This window comes from Notolabrus celidotus, unplaced genomic scaffold (assembly GCF_009762535.1).
Source record: "Notolabrus celidotus isolate fNotCel1 unplaced genomic scaffold, fNotCel1.pri scaffold_253_arrow_ctg1, whole genome shotgun sequence".
Lineage (NCBI taxonomy): Eukaryota > Metazoa > Chordata > Actinopteri > Labriformes > Labridae > Notolabrus > Notolabrus celidotus.
Window position 1 is genome coordinate 5,219 of NW_023260097.1, and position 15,645 is coordinate 20,863.

Genomic DNA, 15,645 nt, shown 5'->3' on the forward strand with positions numbered 1-15,645 from the left:
GGTTAAGTCGTATGAGTGTGTGGTCCGTGTTCGATTCCAACCTGTGGCCCTGTCCCGTACGTCACTCTCCACACTCTTTTCTGGTTTCCTGCTCCATCCACTGTCCTATACTTCCTACTCACAATAAGGCATAAAAACAAAGACAGAAAACTGCATTACCTTGAGAGTCCACTAGAGGCTGGCTCTGAAAGACCCTGTTATCACCATAGATTCCTAGCCTCCTTGACGTGCCCCATCTGTTGCTGAAGCTGATCGTCGGTGGGCGCCATATTGGAAATGCTGAACTCATCTTAACTTCATCCAAGCTAGTGTGAGGTAAAGAGGCGGGCCTTTAGCATCCTCGCTAACAGCTACAGTGTTCCCGCCTGTCAATCAAGTCAGCCACGCCCATATTTGGGCAAAACTCGTCACTTTAATATCTTCAAAAATAACCAGTTATAGAATAATTCACCCCGTACAGAGTGTTAGAGAGAGAAATGAGCTCTTCAACTCTCTTTTGATCCAGGCTGTAAACATGTTCATTTAAAGATCGTCTCTTTGAATGGGTGTGTATGTGGTTTCCTGTGTTTCTGCAGCCAGCCTCTAGTGGACGCTCGAGGAACTGCAGGTTCTAGAACTTCTGTATGGGCTTCATACTTTAAGATTGGAGGTTGCTGCTTGGTTAACACCAATGTTAAAGTGCAATAAGAGATAAAGGATGATGTTTAGTTTAAAGAAATGATAATTATTATTCTAATATTTTTATCATGAGACAGATCTGCATTATAATAAATACTAAAGCATGTCAGAGCGCCTTCATTTACTGTGATCGTGGTGTTTTTCTTTGAAGGGGAGCTCTGTGTGTGTGTGTGTGTGTGTGTGCGTGTGTGTGTGTGTGTGTGTGTGTGTGTGTGTGTGTGTGTGTGTGTGTGGCTGTCTGCTCCCTCTGAGCGAGCTCCACAGTGAAAAAACGGGCATGAATAATTTGTCCTGCCTGGCATTCCTCCGCTCGTTATCCTCTGACCTCAGGAATCAAACCGTGTTAGAGACGAAGGTAAAGCTGGACGGTGATAAGAATAGACCACCTGCATCAACCTGGCATCACCATGGAAACCAGGCAGGGGATAAATGATGTCAGCAACAGTTCCCATGACAGCCGTCACCACAGAGATTAAAGCCTTTAGGACAGATGCTGTGTCTCTGGGAACACACCTGTCAGATCAGAGAGTAACACTGAGGAGGTTCATACTCACCTGTCAGAGCAGAGAGTAACACTGAGGAGGTTCAGACTCACCTGTCAGAGCAGAGAGTAACACTGAGGAGTTTCATACTCACCTGTCAGAGCAGAGAGTAACACTGAGGAGGTTCATACTCACCTGTCAGAGCAGAGAGTAACACTGAGGAGGTTCATACTCACCTGTCAGAGCAGAGAGTAACACTGAGGAGGTTCATACTCACCTGTCAGAGCAGAGAGTAACACTGAGGAGGTTCATACTCACCTGTCAGAGCAGAGAGTAACACTGAGGAGGTTCAGACTCACCTGTCAGAGCAGAGAGTAACACTGAGGAGGTTCAGACTCACCTGTCAGAGCAGAGTAACACTGAGGAGGTTCAGACTCACCTGTCAGAGCAGAGAGAACATCTGAGGAGGTTCATACTCACCTGTCAGAGCAGAGAGTAACACTGAGGAGGTTCATACTCACCTGTCAGAGCAGAGAGTAACACTGAGGAGTTTCAGACTCACCTGTCAGAGCAGAGAGTAACACTGAGGAGGTTCAGACTCACCTGTCAGAGCAGAGAGTAACACTGAGGAGGTTCATACTCACCTGTCAGAGCAGAGAGAACATCTGAGGAGTTTCAGACTCACCTGTCAGAGCAGAGAGTAACACTGAGGAGGTTCAGACTCACCTGTCAGAGTGTTTCCATAAGTTCTCTGCATGTAGATAACTTCTGTCCCATCAAACAGATTGTCTATAATCAGTTTTCAATAGATCACAGATCTTGCACATCCAATGAGATTTATTATCCCAAAGATCCAAATACATTTTGGGACAGGATCCATGTTTTTGTATCTGGACTGTTTTGGATTAATAAAAATGTTTTCCTTAGAAATGTGACATTTACTCATTAATATAAATATATATAAACAATGAACATTTTGTCTCCTCTCTTCTGTAGATCAATGGAGTGGACATTCAGAACAGAGAGGAGGCGGTGGCCATCCTGACACGAGAGGACAGCATCAACTTCTCCCTGCTGCTGGCTCGTCCGGATATAGAGGTGAGGACACGATACGACACTATCAACATGACACAACACGAAATGACACGAAATTCCACGACCTGATACGACATGACAGGACATGAAATGACCAAATACAGCATGACAGACGTGCCACAACACCAAATAACTTGACATGAAAGTGAAACTGAAAAGAGCACAACATAACAAACCAATCAGGGGGAAGAGTCCTGCACATTTCATCTCTGCCTCACACACTGAAGAGACCAGTAGATACATTTCATATCATCCTTTCATATCAGACACAAAGCTTCTAACTCCACCTCTATTTGTAGCACTGTTAGTGGATAATCACTTCCCTTCTGCTTCAAACAGAGAGAGCTTCTGTTCATGTTCAGGTCCAGGTGTTCTCCTCACATCCATAACTTCAGGTCTCACAGAGTCTCTCTGGTGTCATCACTCAGCTCGCCTGCAGCCTACTTTACTAACCCACTTTATGTTCCAACCACCGCCGCTGCTGCTGCAGGAGGAAGAAGGTCTATTCATCCCTTATAAACTCTTCTTCCTGCCTTTTAGTTTGTTAATTCACTAAAACATGAAAACTGAAATAATGACAAGAAAATATAACCTGAGAGAAAATCACTGATTGATTCTTTAACGTCTGAAAACACACGTCCAGCCTCAGTCTGCTTTCACAGTCCGCCATTTCATACACAACATGAATATTACATACACATACACAGCATTCATTCATGGTTCAGTGTGTGTGTGTGTGTGTGTGTGTGTGTGTGTGTGTGTGTGTGTGTGTGTGTGTGTGTGTGTGTATCAACCATGATAAATGTCTCCAGTATGACAGCCGGTCCCAGAGTGTTTGTCCACATCTGCTGACAGGGAAAGAACTGCAGGGCGGTTTATTCATACATGTCAGATACACACACACACACACACACACACACACACACACACACACACACACACACACACACACACACACACACACACTGGTGGACTGAATAAATGATCAGTCAGTCAGTCAGTCCGTCAGTCTTCAGACACTTTGACAGGGGAGGCCGTCAGATCTGGTCCTAATGAGAACCCGAGATGATGGACGTTTAATGGACTCTGCACAGATCAGGACATGATGAAGGAGCAGCGTTCAGGAAGGAGACAGAAAGCACAAACACACTGAATAATGATCTACAAATGTGGATTGTTTTATTAAACATGCATCTTCTTTTGTCTTGTGTGGCAAACTGGAATAATCCTTCAATGTAAAGAAAGCCTCGTGAGATCAAAATCAAAGAGACTAATGGATTCCAAGACAAAGCAGCGGTCGCCGAGGAGACGAGCTGCCGTTGTCCTCCATCGTTGTTGTTGTGAGGGAAAGTTCACGCTAGGGCTGCTGGGAACAGTGGTCACTTAAATCTGGCGTCATGGCGTGCCTCTTCCACGGGCTCCAGCGGGGGAAACAAACGCGGGCCGTGTTGGTTCACGAGGTCAACCAGCTCTGAACCAGTGCTTCCCAAATGTGTGCAGAATGAAGCTTTAAAGGTTGAGTGCAGGGAGACAGAAATGCAGATTTGAATGAGAAATGAAGTCTAATTAATTTGTGTTTTCATAGAGGCCCAAAAACTGAACCTTTTTACACCAACCTGCAGGAAAGTGTTCTACAAATAGAAGCAGGTATCAGAGATGGATGAAGAGAGGAGAGGAGGAGAACTGTGTCTCATGTCACCTAGTTTCCTTAGTCAAGGTCACACACACTCGCACACTGTCAACTTCTGGGGGGCCGAGATGAATCTAGATTTCAGACGCTGTTTAGAGGTCATCAATGACACTCAGCATTACAAGACCAGAGGATCATATTGAAGACATGGTGAAAACAAACATTTAGAAAGTGAAGGATTTAAAAAGTTGACCTTGTATCTTTCTCTGCATCTTTCCAGAACGAGCAGCCCGTAGATCCAGAGGAGGTCATGGAGCTGACTCTGGAGGGAGGAGGCTTCCACCAAAACCCCCGAGCGTCTTCCTGCTCGGTCACCTCGGCTCACCTCGCAGGATATTACCGACTCTACCGAGGAGGAGAAGCAGCAGGAGGAGGAGGAGGAGGAGGAGGAGGAGGAGGAGGAGGGCTGACCTGCCAAGGAGGAGAAGGCGGCAAAGAAGCAGCAGCAGGCGGCGACATGGACGAGGAGGAGGAGGAGGAGGAGGATGGGGAGGAAGGAGAGACAGGAGAGAGGGAGGACAGAGACCCCCCTGTGCCCCTCCCTCCTCTGCTCAGCCTGGCTCCTCTGCTCTCCAACAGTCAGGAGCTGGACAGCGGGGTCGGACGCACGGACGACAGCACCCGCTACGAGGAGTCGTCTGAGCACGACCTGCTGGGGGATCAAACCAGCGCCTGTAACACCAACACCACCAACACGCCCGGAAGCACCCGCAAGTTCAGAGCCGGACCCAGCCCCAGGTGAGACGGAGGCAGGGCTTAGACCAAGTCCTGAAGACAGATCATGGTTTATCACATCTCAAAAGTAGAATACATCTGACCATGCTTAGGAAACCTTTCTCTTGTTAATCACCTGGGACAGGTTTTTCAAAATAAATCATATAAGAATAAAGTTTTCAGATTAAAAGATTCGATCTTGAGATTCAATCGTTCAGAAGTAGAAAGAGTCATTTTCAGTATTCAAGGAAACATTTCACAAAGTGGACACATGATAATACTTAGTTTGAGTAAACCAGAGCTAATACCTTTCATTGTCCATTCCCAGGCCGAGTCCTCGACCCAGCCCCGGCCTCGGTCCAAGTCCTGGGCATGGCAGAGGAGACACCACCCCACCTTTCCTCCACCTGCGAGACCTCCAGCTCAGCTCCGACTCCCTCCCGGGTCTGGACTGGACGGCTGGGGGAGGATCAGGAGGAGCGGCGTACAGCCCTCACCACCATCACCACCACAAGGTATGAAGTGATGTACAGAAGTGGAAGGACAGGCGGTAACTTCTTAAACTTTATACTTCTGCATCAAATCGACGACGTAGGTTTGCGTAGCTATTTTTCGAACAGACAGCCTGACGCACACCTCCTCCAAAATCAAACTACACATTGTAATGACACGGACTGCAAGCCCTGTGATTGGTCCGCTCCACGGCATTGTATTTCCTGCATTTACAGCACTTCAGGAGTCGCTGTACATTTCATCTCCTCCGACGTCTCCTCTCTGTTCTTCATGTACTCATTGCTGTATGCTATGGAGCATCATGTATCAGCTGTAAATCAACATAACGCTCTGAATCTCTGTGATCAAGTAAACAGAGAACGTAGCAGAGAAAGGAAACAGGCGATCAGACTATCACAGGGACGACACTGCCCTCTAGAGTTTCGGCGAAGTACTCAGGGTTGGTACGGGCGCTTGAAATCCAAAAATGCTTTCATTTTATTGTTGTGAATTCAAGGTTTGAAAAATGCTTGAATTTTGGGTCTAAGTTTTTGTAAATGCTTGAAATTGTAATCATAAATATTTCACAATTAACATCAATCTGACTGAACAGATGGCTTCAATGGAGAGAAATAAAAGAGTCAAATGTAAAAGTATAACTGCTCTCCCTGATGGGCTCACGTGTGACATGCTGGTCTGTCGTCATGTGTGACGTGACGTCGCCCCCTAGAGGACTGCGTAGACCAACATGCCGGGAGGCTGTCGCTTCAATGAATGTTAGAAAAGGAGAAATATAAACTACGGATTAAGACGTGGAGCGAACCCACACGCTGCCTGCTGCAAAGTCTGTAATAAAGAGATCATTCTCTTTGGGAGAGTCGGCACTCTAGCTCCCACGTTAATTATCCTATTATTTGTTGATGCTAACCGCCTGTTTATGCTACATGCTAGGCATGTGTGATGTAGAAGCACTGTGCCATACAACCTGTAGGTGGTGTGATGATTCCCAGCAGCAGTACCGCTGTCCCCCGCGGGGTGTTTGTAGCTCGGGTCGGTCATCACATGGAGAAAAGTCTCGTCTAAAAACGCTGTGTGGTTCCTGAGCCGGCGGCTGCAGAGTGGGAGGCTCTCCTGCTGGGAGGCACGACACAATGGTTCTCATCGAGACCTCATTCTAATAATAATAATAATAATAATTCATAGAATTTATATAGCGCTTTTCTAAGTACTCAAAGTCGCTTTACATAAGGTAAAACTAAAATATAAAACATACAAATAAAACAAAACAGGGACAGAGGGGGGGCGGGGGGAGAGGTCATGTGTCGTATGCTTTTTGAACAGGAAGGTCTTGAGGTGGTTTTTAAATGAGAGGAGAGGGTCAGAGTTGAGGATGTGTGGAGGGAGAGAGTTCCAGAGAGTGGGGGCAGCGATGGCAAAGGCTCTGTCCCCCCAAGGATTCTATCACATTATTCAATTTACAACTTCCTACAGTACTTGAAAAGTTTGAAAATTGACCTTAAAAGTCCTTGAAGAGAACTTGAATTTGACCATGAAAGAAGAGTACAAGCCCTGAGTACTGCAGCGCTACGTGGACACATTGTATCCGTCACCGCTGTGTAGGGTCAACCAGAAGTATAAATCAGGCTTTAGATACAGAAGCAAAGCTATTGCATAAGTTCCCAAAAACTGCAGTTCCTTTAGTGGCCACTAGAGGCTGCCACTAAAAGTGAGTCAGTCCCCATAGAGTCCCATGTTAGAATGTCGAACTTTACATCAGACATTAACATCTTTACAATCAGGTGAGAAAAAACTGTCTCGGCATCTTGAGTTCATTTTCACTGAATCTTTTCATAACATGCAAAGATGATTTTATATATTCACCTCTAGATTCTGTATACTCAGAAATAATTACTGAAAAATATTCACAAAGTGTGAACGACTCTGCAGATGTGAAGGCAAACACAATCCCCTGTTTTAGATGTTCAGGGTCTGAATCTCTGTGAGGTTTCCTGCAGAGTGAGATACGAGAGCTCGGATCTGTAAGAGAGAGAAGTCAGAGATTTGTCAACATGAACAAATATAGAATAAAGTGTAGTTTGAGTCATGTTTCTACCAGCTGAAATGACCCTGATGATCTGCAGTGGGCTGTTCTGTGAGCCTTCATGTGCTTCAGCTCCGAGAACCTCTGAGCTATTATGTAGAGTGCTTCATTTCAGCCGGGCTGTGAGTCGTCTCATAGCAACCAGAGCTGGGACCAGTGATTTCCTCAGTGATTTCCTCCTCCCTCCAGCTGACAGACAAAGAGTGATAACACATTATACCTGCTGCCAGGCTGCAGATCTACACTAAGATTCTTTTATTTGTTCATTTATCTGTTTTTCATTCAGCAGTGACCATGCACAGCAGGTTGGTTGTGTCAGACATAGCTGGAAGTGTATTTTTAATTGTTTCACTGAGGCTTTGTCCACATGAAGTGGAACAAATAACCTTAAAATGAATTCCCTGTTAAAATGCTGAAAGAGCTAACAAAGATAGCAACTAGTTGACACTACAAAAGGAACATTTTGATGGCTTCTGATTCGTGATATCAATCAATCAATCAATCAATCAATCTTTATTTATAAAGCACCAAATCACAATAACATTATCCTCAGACTCTTTCCAAACAGAGCCGGTCTAGACCGTCCTTTATGTTCTATCATTAACAAAGACCCAACATCAAGACCAGGATCAGATCCAGTCCCATCTTCCAGACAGGACTCAGTCTGATCTCATCTTAATCCACCATGAGCAGAGCACTTTGCAGCATTTAGCAAGTTACAGTGGCAAGGACAAACTTCCTTTAACAGGCAGAAACCTCCAGCAGGACCAGACTCATGTTAGACACACATCTGCTGAGACCGTGTTGGAGAGAGGGATAGAGGGAGATGAAGAGAGAGAGAGATGATAGTGGGGAGACGGATAGTAGTAGTTGTAGCAGCTGGAGTCTGGACCACGTCCACAGCAGCAGAGATCCAGAGGAACCTACGAGACAAGGGAGCTCAGGGACTCCAGAAAGGTCTATGGTTAGTAACTTTAATGGGACAGGAAGAGTTAAAGTGAGAGACAGGCAGAGAGAGGAGAGAGAGGGAAAGACAGGATCCCAGTGTGTCAGTCTAAGCCTATAGCAGCATAACTAAGACCTGGTCCAAGCCTGATCCAGCTCTAACTATAAGCTTTATCAAAAAGGAAAGTTTGAAGCCTACTCTTAAAAGTAGAGAGGGTGTCTGCCTCCCGGACCCTGACTGGTAGATGATTCCAAAGGAGAGGGGCCTGATAACTGAAGGCTCGACCTCCCAGACTACTTTTAGAGACTTTAGGTAGACCAGCAGGCCTGCATGTTGGGAGCATAGTGAAGTAAAGGAGTCCGCGGTCGAGGGTTTGGTCTTCACTCACTGTTGTTGGTATCCTGCTGCTAACGCCTGACCTTTGACCTGCAGCACTTCCACCACCACCACCACCCGCCCTCCCTGACCATGATGATGCCCGGCCTGACGGAGGAAGAGTGCCACAGATACCAGGAGCTGCTGGAGATCAAGTGCCAGTACGAGCGACGCGCCGAGAAACAGCAGAGAGACGAAGCGAAGCGAGAGGACGGCGAGGCGGAGCGGAACGAGCAGACGGAGGGAGCGGAGGAGGGGAAGGAAAGAGAGGAGGAAGCCGCCTCTTCTAACTGCAGCGCCACTCTGAGCGAGCACGAGATGGCGCTGATAGAGGAGGAGTTACGCCACCTGGAGTTCAAGTGCCGCAACATTCTGCGAGCTCAGAAGATGCAGCAGCTCAGGGAGAGATGTCTGAAGGCCTGGATGATGGAGGAGGAGACGGTGGCGGCCGGAGCAGGGCGACCGGGAACTCCTGAAGCAGGTAACCATGGAGACTACCGACATGGGGATGTTTGCAAGGTGCACCTTGGCCCTTTCCTATTCCATGTGGGCCAACAGATCTGGAACAACACGCTATAAACATCTGCTTTTACAACAGTTGTTCTAATCAGAGGTCTTTGCTTCTAGGTTTGGCTAACCATGACGAAGACATGGACGATAACGACTCTCATCATCACGAGTTGTCGGCCATCAACGAGCTCCCGGAGCGAGAGCGATCCGACGACAAAGACAGCACCAGCGCCTACAACACCGGGGGAGAGAGCTGCCACAGCACGCCGTTGGTCAGCACCGAGCAGATCCCGCCCCTCCAGGAAGAGGAAGACGAAGGACGGAGACGACTGATGTCTCCGCCTCCTCTTCTCCCCCTCAGTCGCCTCCCGCCTCTGAACTCCCCCCTTACCCCGCGGCGCCACGGGAGAGACAGAGACAGAGAGAGGCGACACTCCAACCTCAGCTGCACCTTCTCGCCGAGCACGTACAGGAAGTACGAAACAGCCAATGGCAGTGTGGCACACGGATCAAGCTCCACCCCCTCTACACCCTCCAAGTTCAGGTGCCCTTCATGTTCAGTATTCATTATTTGGGCTTTCTTTTGTGTCACATTTAAATATGATATCAAAGTTCTGCTGCCATCATCAGGTCCCTCACCAGAGAGGTGGGCTCGTCCTCCAGGAGGGGCGTGGCTGACGGAGGGCGGGGCTCCAGAGCAGGTACGCAAAGACTCCTCCTCCTGTTGAAGCACCTCTCTCTGCACACACTGATCCATTTGATTCATTTTGTTCAACTTAAATGAAGCAAATCTTTCCACTCGTCTCTGCAGGTGGCGCCCCCGACAGGCCGGGAGGTGGAAGTGCAGAATCCAGCCCGTACTTCAGCAGAAGACACCACAGCCGCAGCAAACCGTTAGAGCGCTACCAGAGCTGCATGACTCTGCCCTCTGAGGGTCTGGTGGACCCTCTGGACCGGGTAAGGGACAGAGCGAGGATGGAGGGCGAGGAGAGAGGGGTGGGCACCGGCAGCAGTGGTCCAGCCAGCCCCAGGAGCGTGAACAGCGCCCCCTGTGGTCTGGAGGATCACAGAGCCTCACGGTTAGGACTCGTCTTACCGCTCGGGATGACGCAATCATCGCCGACCGCCTCGCCTCAGCGCATGGAGTGGAAGGTAAAGTGTTTCCCTTTAACGAGATGTCAACAGCCAACTGTTCCTCCTGAGCTTCAAGAACTGGCTGTGATGTTACTGATTGATCCGTCTGTGTTCAGGTGAAGATCCGTAGTGACGGCACTCGCTACGTGGCCAAGCGTCCGGTCAGAGATCGTCTCCTGAAGGCCCGAGCGATGAAGATCAGAGAGGAACGCAGCGGCATGACGACAGACGATGACGCCGCCAGTGAGATGAAACAGGTGGAGTATCTCGTCACAAACTAAATCAATGCACCCCAAATCTGAAGCTCCAGACACAACCTGCCCTACCACATGACCCCTGGTGACCCCTGGTGACCCCTGGTGACCCCTGGTGACCCCTGGTGACCCCTGGTCAATCAATCAATCTTTATTTGTATCGCGCCAAATCACAACAAACGTTATCTCAAGACGCTTTTACAAACAGAGCAGGTCTAGACCACTCTATGTCAAATTATGAACAGAGACCCAACACCAAGACCGGATCAGACTCAGTCTGACCCCACCTTAATCCACCATGAGCATTGCACCTCACAGTATTTAGCTAGTTACAGCAGAGAGGACAAACTTCCTTTTAACAGGCAGAAACCTCCAGCAGGACCAGACTCATGTTAGACACACATCTGCTGAGACCGTGTTGGATCTGGAAAGACAGATAGAGGGGAGTAAGAGAGAGAAGTGATAGTGATGAGACGAGTCGTAGAAGTTGTATCAGCTGGAGTCCAGATCGTCCGCAGCAGGAGGACGTATACGGCAGCTCAGAGGAATCTACGAGACAAGGGAGCTCAGGGACTCCAGAAAGGTCTATGGTTAGTAACTTTAATGGGACAGGCAGAGTTAAAGTAAGTGATGAAGGGGTTGGGGGGAAGGGGGTGAGCTAGGATCCCAGTGTGTCAGTGTGCCAGTTTCCCCGGCAGTCGAGGCCTATAGCAGCATGGCAAAAGCTGGTCCAAGCCTGATCCAGCTCTAACTATAAGCTTTATCAAAAAGGAAAGTTTGAAGCCTACTCTTAAAAGTAGAGAGGGTGTCTGCCTCCCGGACCCTCCCCTGGTGACCCCTGGTGACCCCTGGTGACCCCTGGTGACCCCCTACACCCCAGAGTCTGCAGCGAGACCTTAAAGGACCTTGATGCCTTTAATCTCTGATCAGTGTGACAGACTGCTCGTGGTGATGAAACTCTTCCACCCTTTGTTCCCTCAGGGCCGATACTGGAGCAAAGAGGAGAGGAAGCAGCAGCTGCTGAGAGCCCGAGAGTACCGCCGGAGGAGAGAGTTCATGATGCAGAGCCGCCTCGACTACCTCAAAGGAGACAGGTCCGTACAAAACAACAAGATGACAGAATGATCCAGACATTTAAAAACATGAAGGTGGGGGGAAACTGAAATGTGCTTCATTGAAAAGTGTTTGTGTTTCTCTTTCTTTTTAAAGAGGTTTTTTACAAGGGTAGAGTTTTGAATTTTGAAGGTACTGTGTTGTACCCCCAGGATATTAAAAACCTCTCAGCTCAGAGATAACGACCTGCGTCCATGACTCATGACCACATCTGAGTAATGTTTTGACTTGTTTGTGCGATATCTAAAACTAAACCTTGATTTGTGAACGTAACATCCTGTGAGAACAGGATCTGTGTTTTGCGCTCATCAGATAAAGAGATCTTTTTCCAAGACTTCCATTGAATATTCAGGTTTTAATCAGTCTTGGTTTCCGTTCAGGGACTCTTCAGGAGGACCTGAGGACCCCCGCTCATCCCAAACCTCGCAGCCCAACAGCCGACAGAACTCCCCCAGCAACAACATCCTGCTGCTGAGCCAGAAGAAGATCATGAAGAAGAGGAACCGACGCATCCTCGACAACTGGATCACTATCCAGGAGCTGCTGGCTCACGGCTCCAGGTCGCCGGATGGGAAGAAGATCTACAACCCTCTGCTCTCTGTGACCACGGTGTGATCCGAAGACGGAGAGGAGGGAGAGGAACAGGGATTACGATGCCTTTAGAGATGTTTCAGAAGAGTTTGGAGGCGGGGGAGGATTGAGGAGAGTTAAGGAAGACTGTGAGGATGGAGATTTGGAAGAAGGAATCTCAGAGTGTTGCCTCTGAAAGGTTTGAGATGACGAGACAGGACCAGCTCTTAAAACTTCAGGCGTTAAAAGAGAAAACTAAATCATGTCAGTTGAATCTGGACACAAAGGACCTTCTGGGATTGGACTGTCAGACGTGCTTTTTGTGTCGTTGCTGAACTCTTGAGCTCCATGTGGATCTCAGAATCAAGGAGCCAGGGTTTTAACACCTCTCCTCTCTGACGTCTCTTCTTCTCAGTGACAGAAACATTAAAGTGGATGTTTGAGGAAAAGGAGGTTCCCTGGTTCTCTACCCTCCTTTGGACCTCTTGGAGAACCAGGACAGAGACGAGCTTGTTGGTCAGGGCGGCACAAACTGAAGGAGGAGATCCATCTACGAATATCTAAACTGACTACTGCCAATGAGTGCCAACAGTCTTTGAACACATCTTACAGGTTTTCTGTCATGCAAGAGCAGAATATCTTTGCTATGTTGTGTTGTGTGTTTGTAGTTTGTTCATGTGTGACTTTCTTGTGAAGCAGTGTTCCATCCAAGAACCCACTGACAGCACAACCACTGAGGGGGACAGCCAACTTTTCAGGGCTTCCTTTCCTTCCTTTCCTTTTCCTTTGCCCTTGTTTGCAGCCTGAGCAGCAGCTTGAGAAGCCAGCATTAAGAACAAGTTTAGGGATAACATGTAAGAGCAGGTTACAAGGTTTTGGGATTGCATCATGATGGTCTGCTTTCTGACACTGGATGATTCTGCTCCAGATGAAAACCTGAACACTGCTGGTCCTGCTCTCACAGATATGGAGTGTCATGTAGAAAGAGTTACAGATATTTCACTTCTGACGGTCTGAGATCACCGTGCACTGTGAGATTGTTTAAACGTCAAGGAGGATCTTCAACTCAAACTGTGCAGGAATCACTAACAATGCACGACCAGGTCTAACAAACGATGTGCTCACACTCAGTATGTTCACATGAGGTTTAAAGAACTATCTATGGTGTGAGTGCAGCTAAAACCAGACATTTAAAATGTATCTAAACAGATCCCAGACCATACAGCTGTGGATTGATTTTCCCTGGCATGTACACGCCTCTATCGGCCCCAAGCTACCCATGGCGTTCTGTCTAAGCTCCACAGTTTGCACGCTGGGTGTTAATGCATAGACGGGATCCATGTACTAAAGAAAACCTCAACAGAAGAAGAGGAGAAAGTAAATAAACAAGTTGAAGTTATAGAATTGTTCATATGAAAGCTGCAGAGCTGTAAAGGTGTCCATATTTCATCCTTTGACAGATAACAAATCAACCTCTCTCTAACTTGTGGGTCAGGTCCAACAGTAACCAGCTGAAAGGGGTCATATCATCACCTACTGTAGAGGAGGCAGACATAATAATAATAATAATAATAATAATAATAATAACTGGGATCTATATAGCGCCTTTCAATAAACCCAAGGTGGCTTCACAGAGTCCGGTAGGGGGTCTGGGGGGTAGGTGGCCTTGGGGAAAAGGTACGTTGTGACTGCTTCTTTAAAACCGTCCAGGGTTGGGGCGCTGTGGATGTCTGGAAGGAGAGAGTTCCACAGAGCAGGGGCGGCCACACTGAAGGCTCTGTCCCCTAAGGTCCACAGCTTAGTCCGGGGGATGGAGAGGAGACCCAGGTCCGAAGACCTTAGGTTCCTGGATGGAGTGTGTTGGTGGAGGAGGTCAGCCAGGTATTGGGGGGGGCGAGGGCGTGCAGGGATTTGTAGGTGAGGAGGAGGAGCTTATAGGTGATGCAGTACTTTACAGGGAGCCAGTGGAGGTGAATGAGAGTGGGGGTGATGCTGGGATGAGGACAGTACTCCAGTCAACTTCAACTTGGTTAAGCATGTGAACATACTGACTGTACGTTCATCCTCAGACTCTCTTCAAACAGAGCAGGTCTAGACCGTACTCTAAGGACCCAACATCAAGACCAGATCAGATCCAGTCCCATCTTCCAGACAGGACTCAGTCTGATCTCATCTTAATCCACCATGAGCAGAGCACTTTGCAGCATTTAGCAAGTTACAGTGGCAAGGACAAACTTCCTTTAACAGGCAGAAACCTCCAGCAGGACCAGACTCATGTTAGACACACATCTGAATCTGAGACCGTGTAATAAATAAAAAGTGTTATTATCATGTTTCTGACGTGTCACCTAAAGAGCTGCTGGACTTCATCAGATTACACAGGTGGTCTTAATGTCATGGGTTGATGGGTACGTCTGCGTCTGACTCCAAAAGGGACCATAGTTTACTACAGAAGCACTGTGCAGTATTACAGAAGACTCTAACGGCGACATTGGGACCATAAGCTCATCACTCATTAATAACATGTTAAAATAAATCAAGAGTCGCCCCCTGCTGGCCGTTAAAAGAATGCAGGTTTACAACATTTCCACATTAGGAGACTTTAAAACACGAAGCTGCGTCCACGTCTTTGTGAAGAGACAGCATCACAGTTAGGAATACATGCCCTGAAGTCCTCCACAGAGGATGTAGATGTAGATAAACTACATTTTAAAGGACTAATGCAAACTTTTGTGATTTCACAGAAAAGTGGAAAACCAGGGGGACATTTTCCTCCCAGCTGAAATCATAGAGCCACGCTCACAGCACGGCTCTGTACAGGGATGTTACGTTGGTTTTGCTGGAGCAGAAAGTTTTGAGAAAGTATTTATAAAGTATTATCAGAGATACAGAGACTGTATCGTTAAGAGCATCAAATATTCAGCCGTGTTTATGATCTGTCAGGAGTTTCTTTGTGATTCAATCTTCTCTGACTTTCTGTTCACACTTCAATTATCTGAGAGAAGAATTCAGTCTCTTTGAGGATTCTGCCTGACCACAGTTTTATAACAAATTTTATTACCCTCTATTTATTTTACATATTGCGTAACAAGTCTTTAGGGTTTCTCCTCTCCTGCAGGATGGGTTATCTGTGTCCGTGATCCCGTTGGACCTGTGTATAGAGATATGAACTCTGAGATATGAAATGCATGACCTAAGTATTGAACGTTGTGGATTATTGGACATGATTCTGAGTTTAAAGTGATGTAGTGTACAGAGATCTGCAGTAGTGAAAGATGTGAAGCAGGCTGCTGAAATTAAAATCAAGTGTTACTGGAAGAACGGAGCGTTGGTGGTCTTTCTTTAAGTCATGAGTTTGTTTTCACTGAGTAATAAATAAAAGATATCTCTATGATTATTAATGAAGTGGTAGTCAAAGTCATCTACATTTCAAATTCACAAATACAACCCTGAATAATATGAATGACTGAAAATACTCTCTGATATTTTTT

General features: G+C 47.2%; 1 protein-coding gene across 1 annotated transcript; it reads left to right on the forward strand.

The window, feature by feature from the left end:
• Positions 1 to 955: 955 nt before the first annotated feature.
• LOC117809319 (PDZ domain-containing protein 4-like) lies at positions 956 to 13,536 on the forward strand. Its single transcript, XM_034678903.1, has 11 exons — positions 956 to 1,033; positions 2,157 to 2,258; positions 4,166 to 4,683; positions 4,988 to 5,174; positions 8,631 to 9,054; positions 9,201 to 9,627; positions 9,714 to 9,784; positions 9,895 to 10,235; positions 10,334 to 10,474; positions 11,453 to 11,565; positions 11,965 to 13,536. Exons 1-11 carry the CDS (start codon positions 956 to 958, stop codon positions 12,197 to 12,199), a joined length of 2,637 nt encoding a protein of 878 aa, XP_034534794.1. The 3' UTR covers positions 12,200 to 13,536.
• Positions 13,537 to 15,645: the final 2,109 nt, after the last annotated feature.

What these genes read in the sequence shown, in the direction of transcription:
- LOC117809319 (XM_034678903.1), top strand. Translation starts at nt 956, where the DNA reads ATGAATAATTTGTCCTGCCTGGCATTCCTCCGCTCGTTATCCTCTGAC. An exon ending in AAACCGTGTTAGAGACGAAG is followed by an intron (nt 1,034 to 2,156) that starts GTAAAGCTGGAC and finishes TCTCTTCTGTAG; the next exon opens with ATCAATGGAGTGGACATTCA. An exon ending in TGGCTCGTCCGGATATAGAG is followed by an intron (nt 2,259 to 4,165) that starts GTGAGGACACGA and finishes GCATCTTTCCAG; the next exon opens with AACGAGCAGCCCGTAGATCC.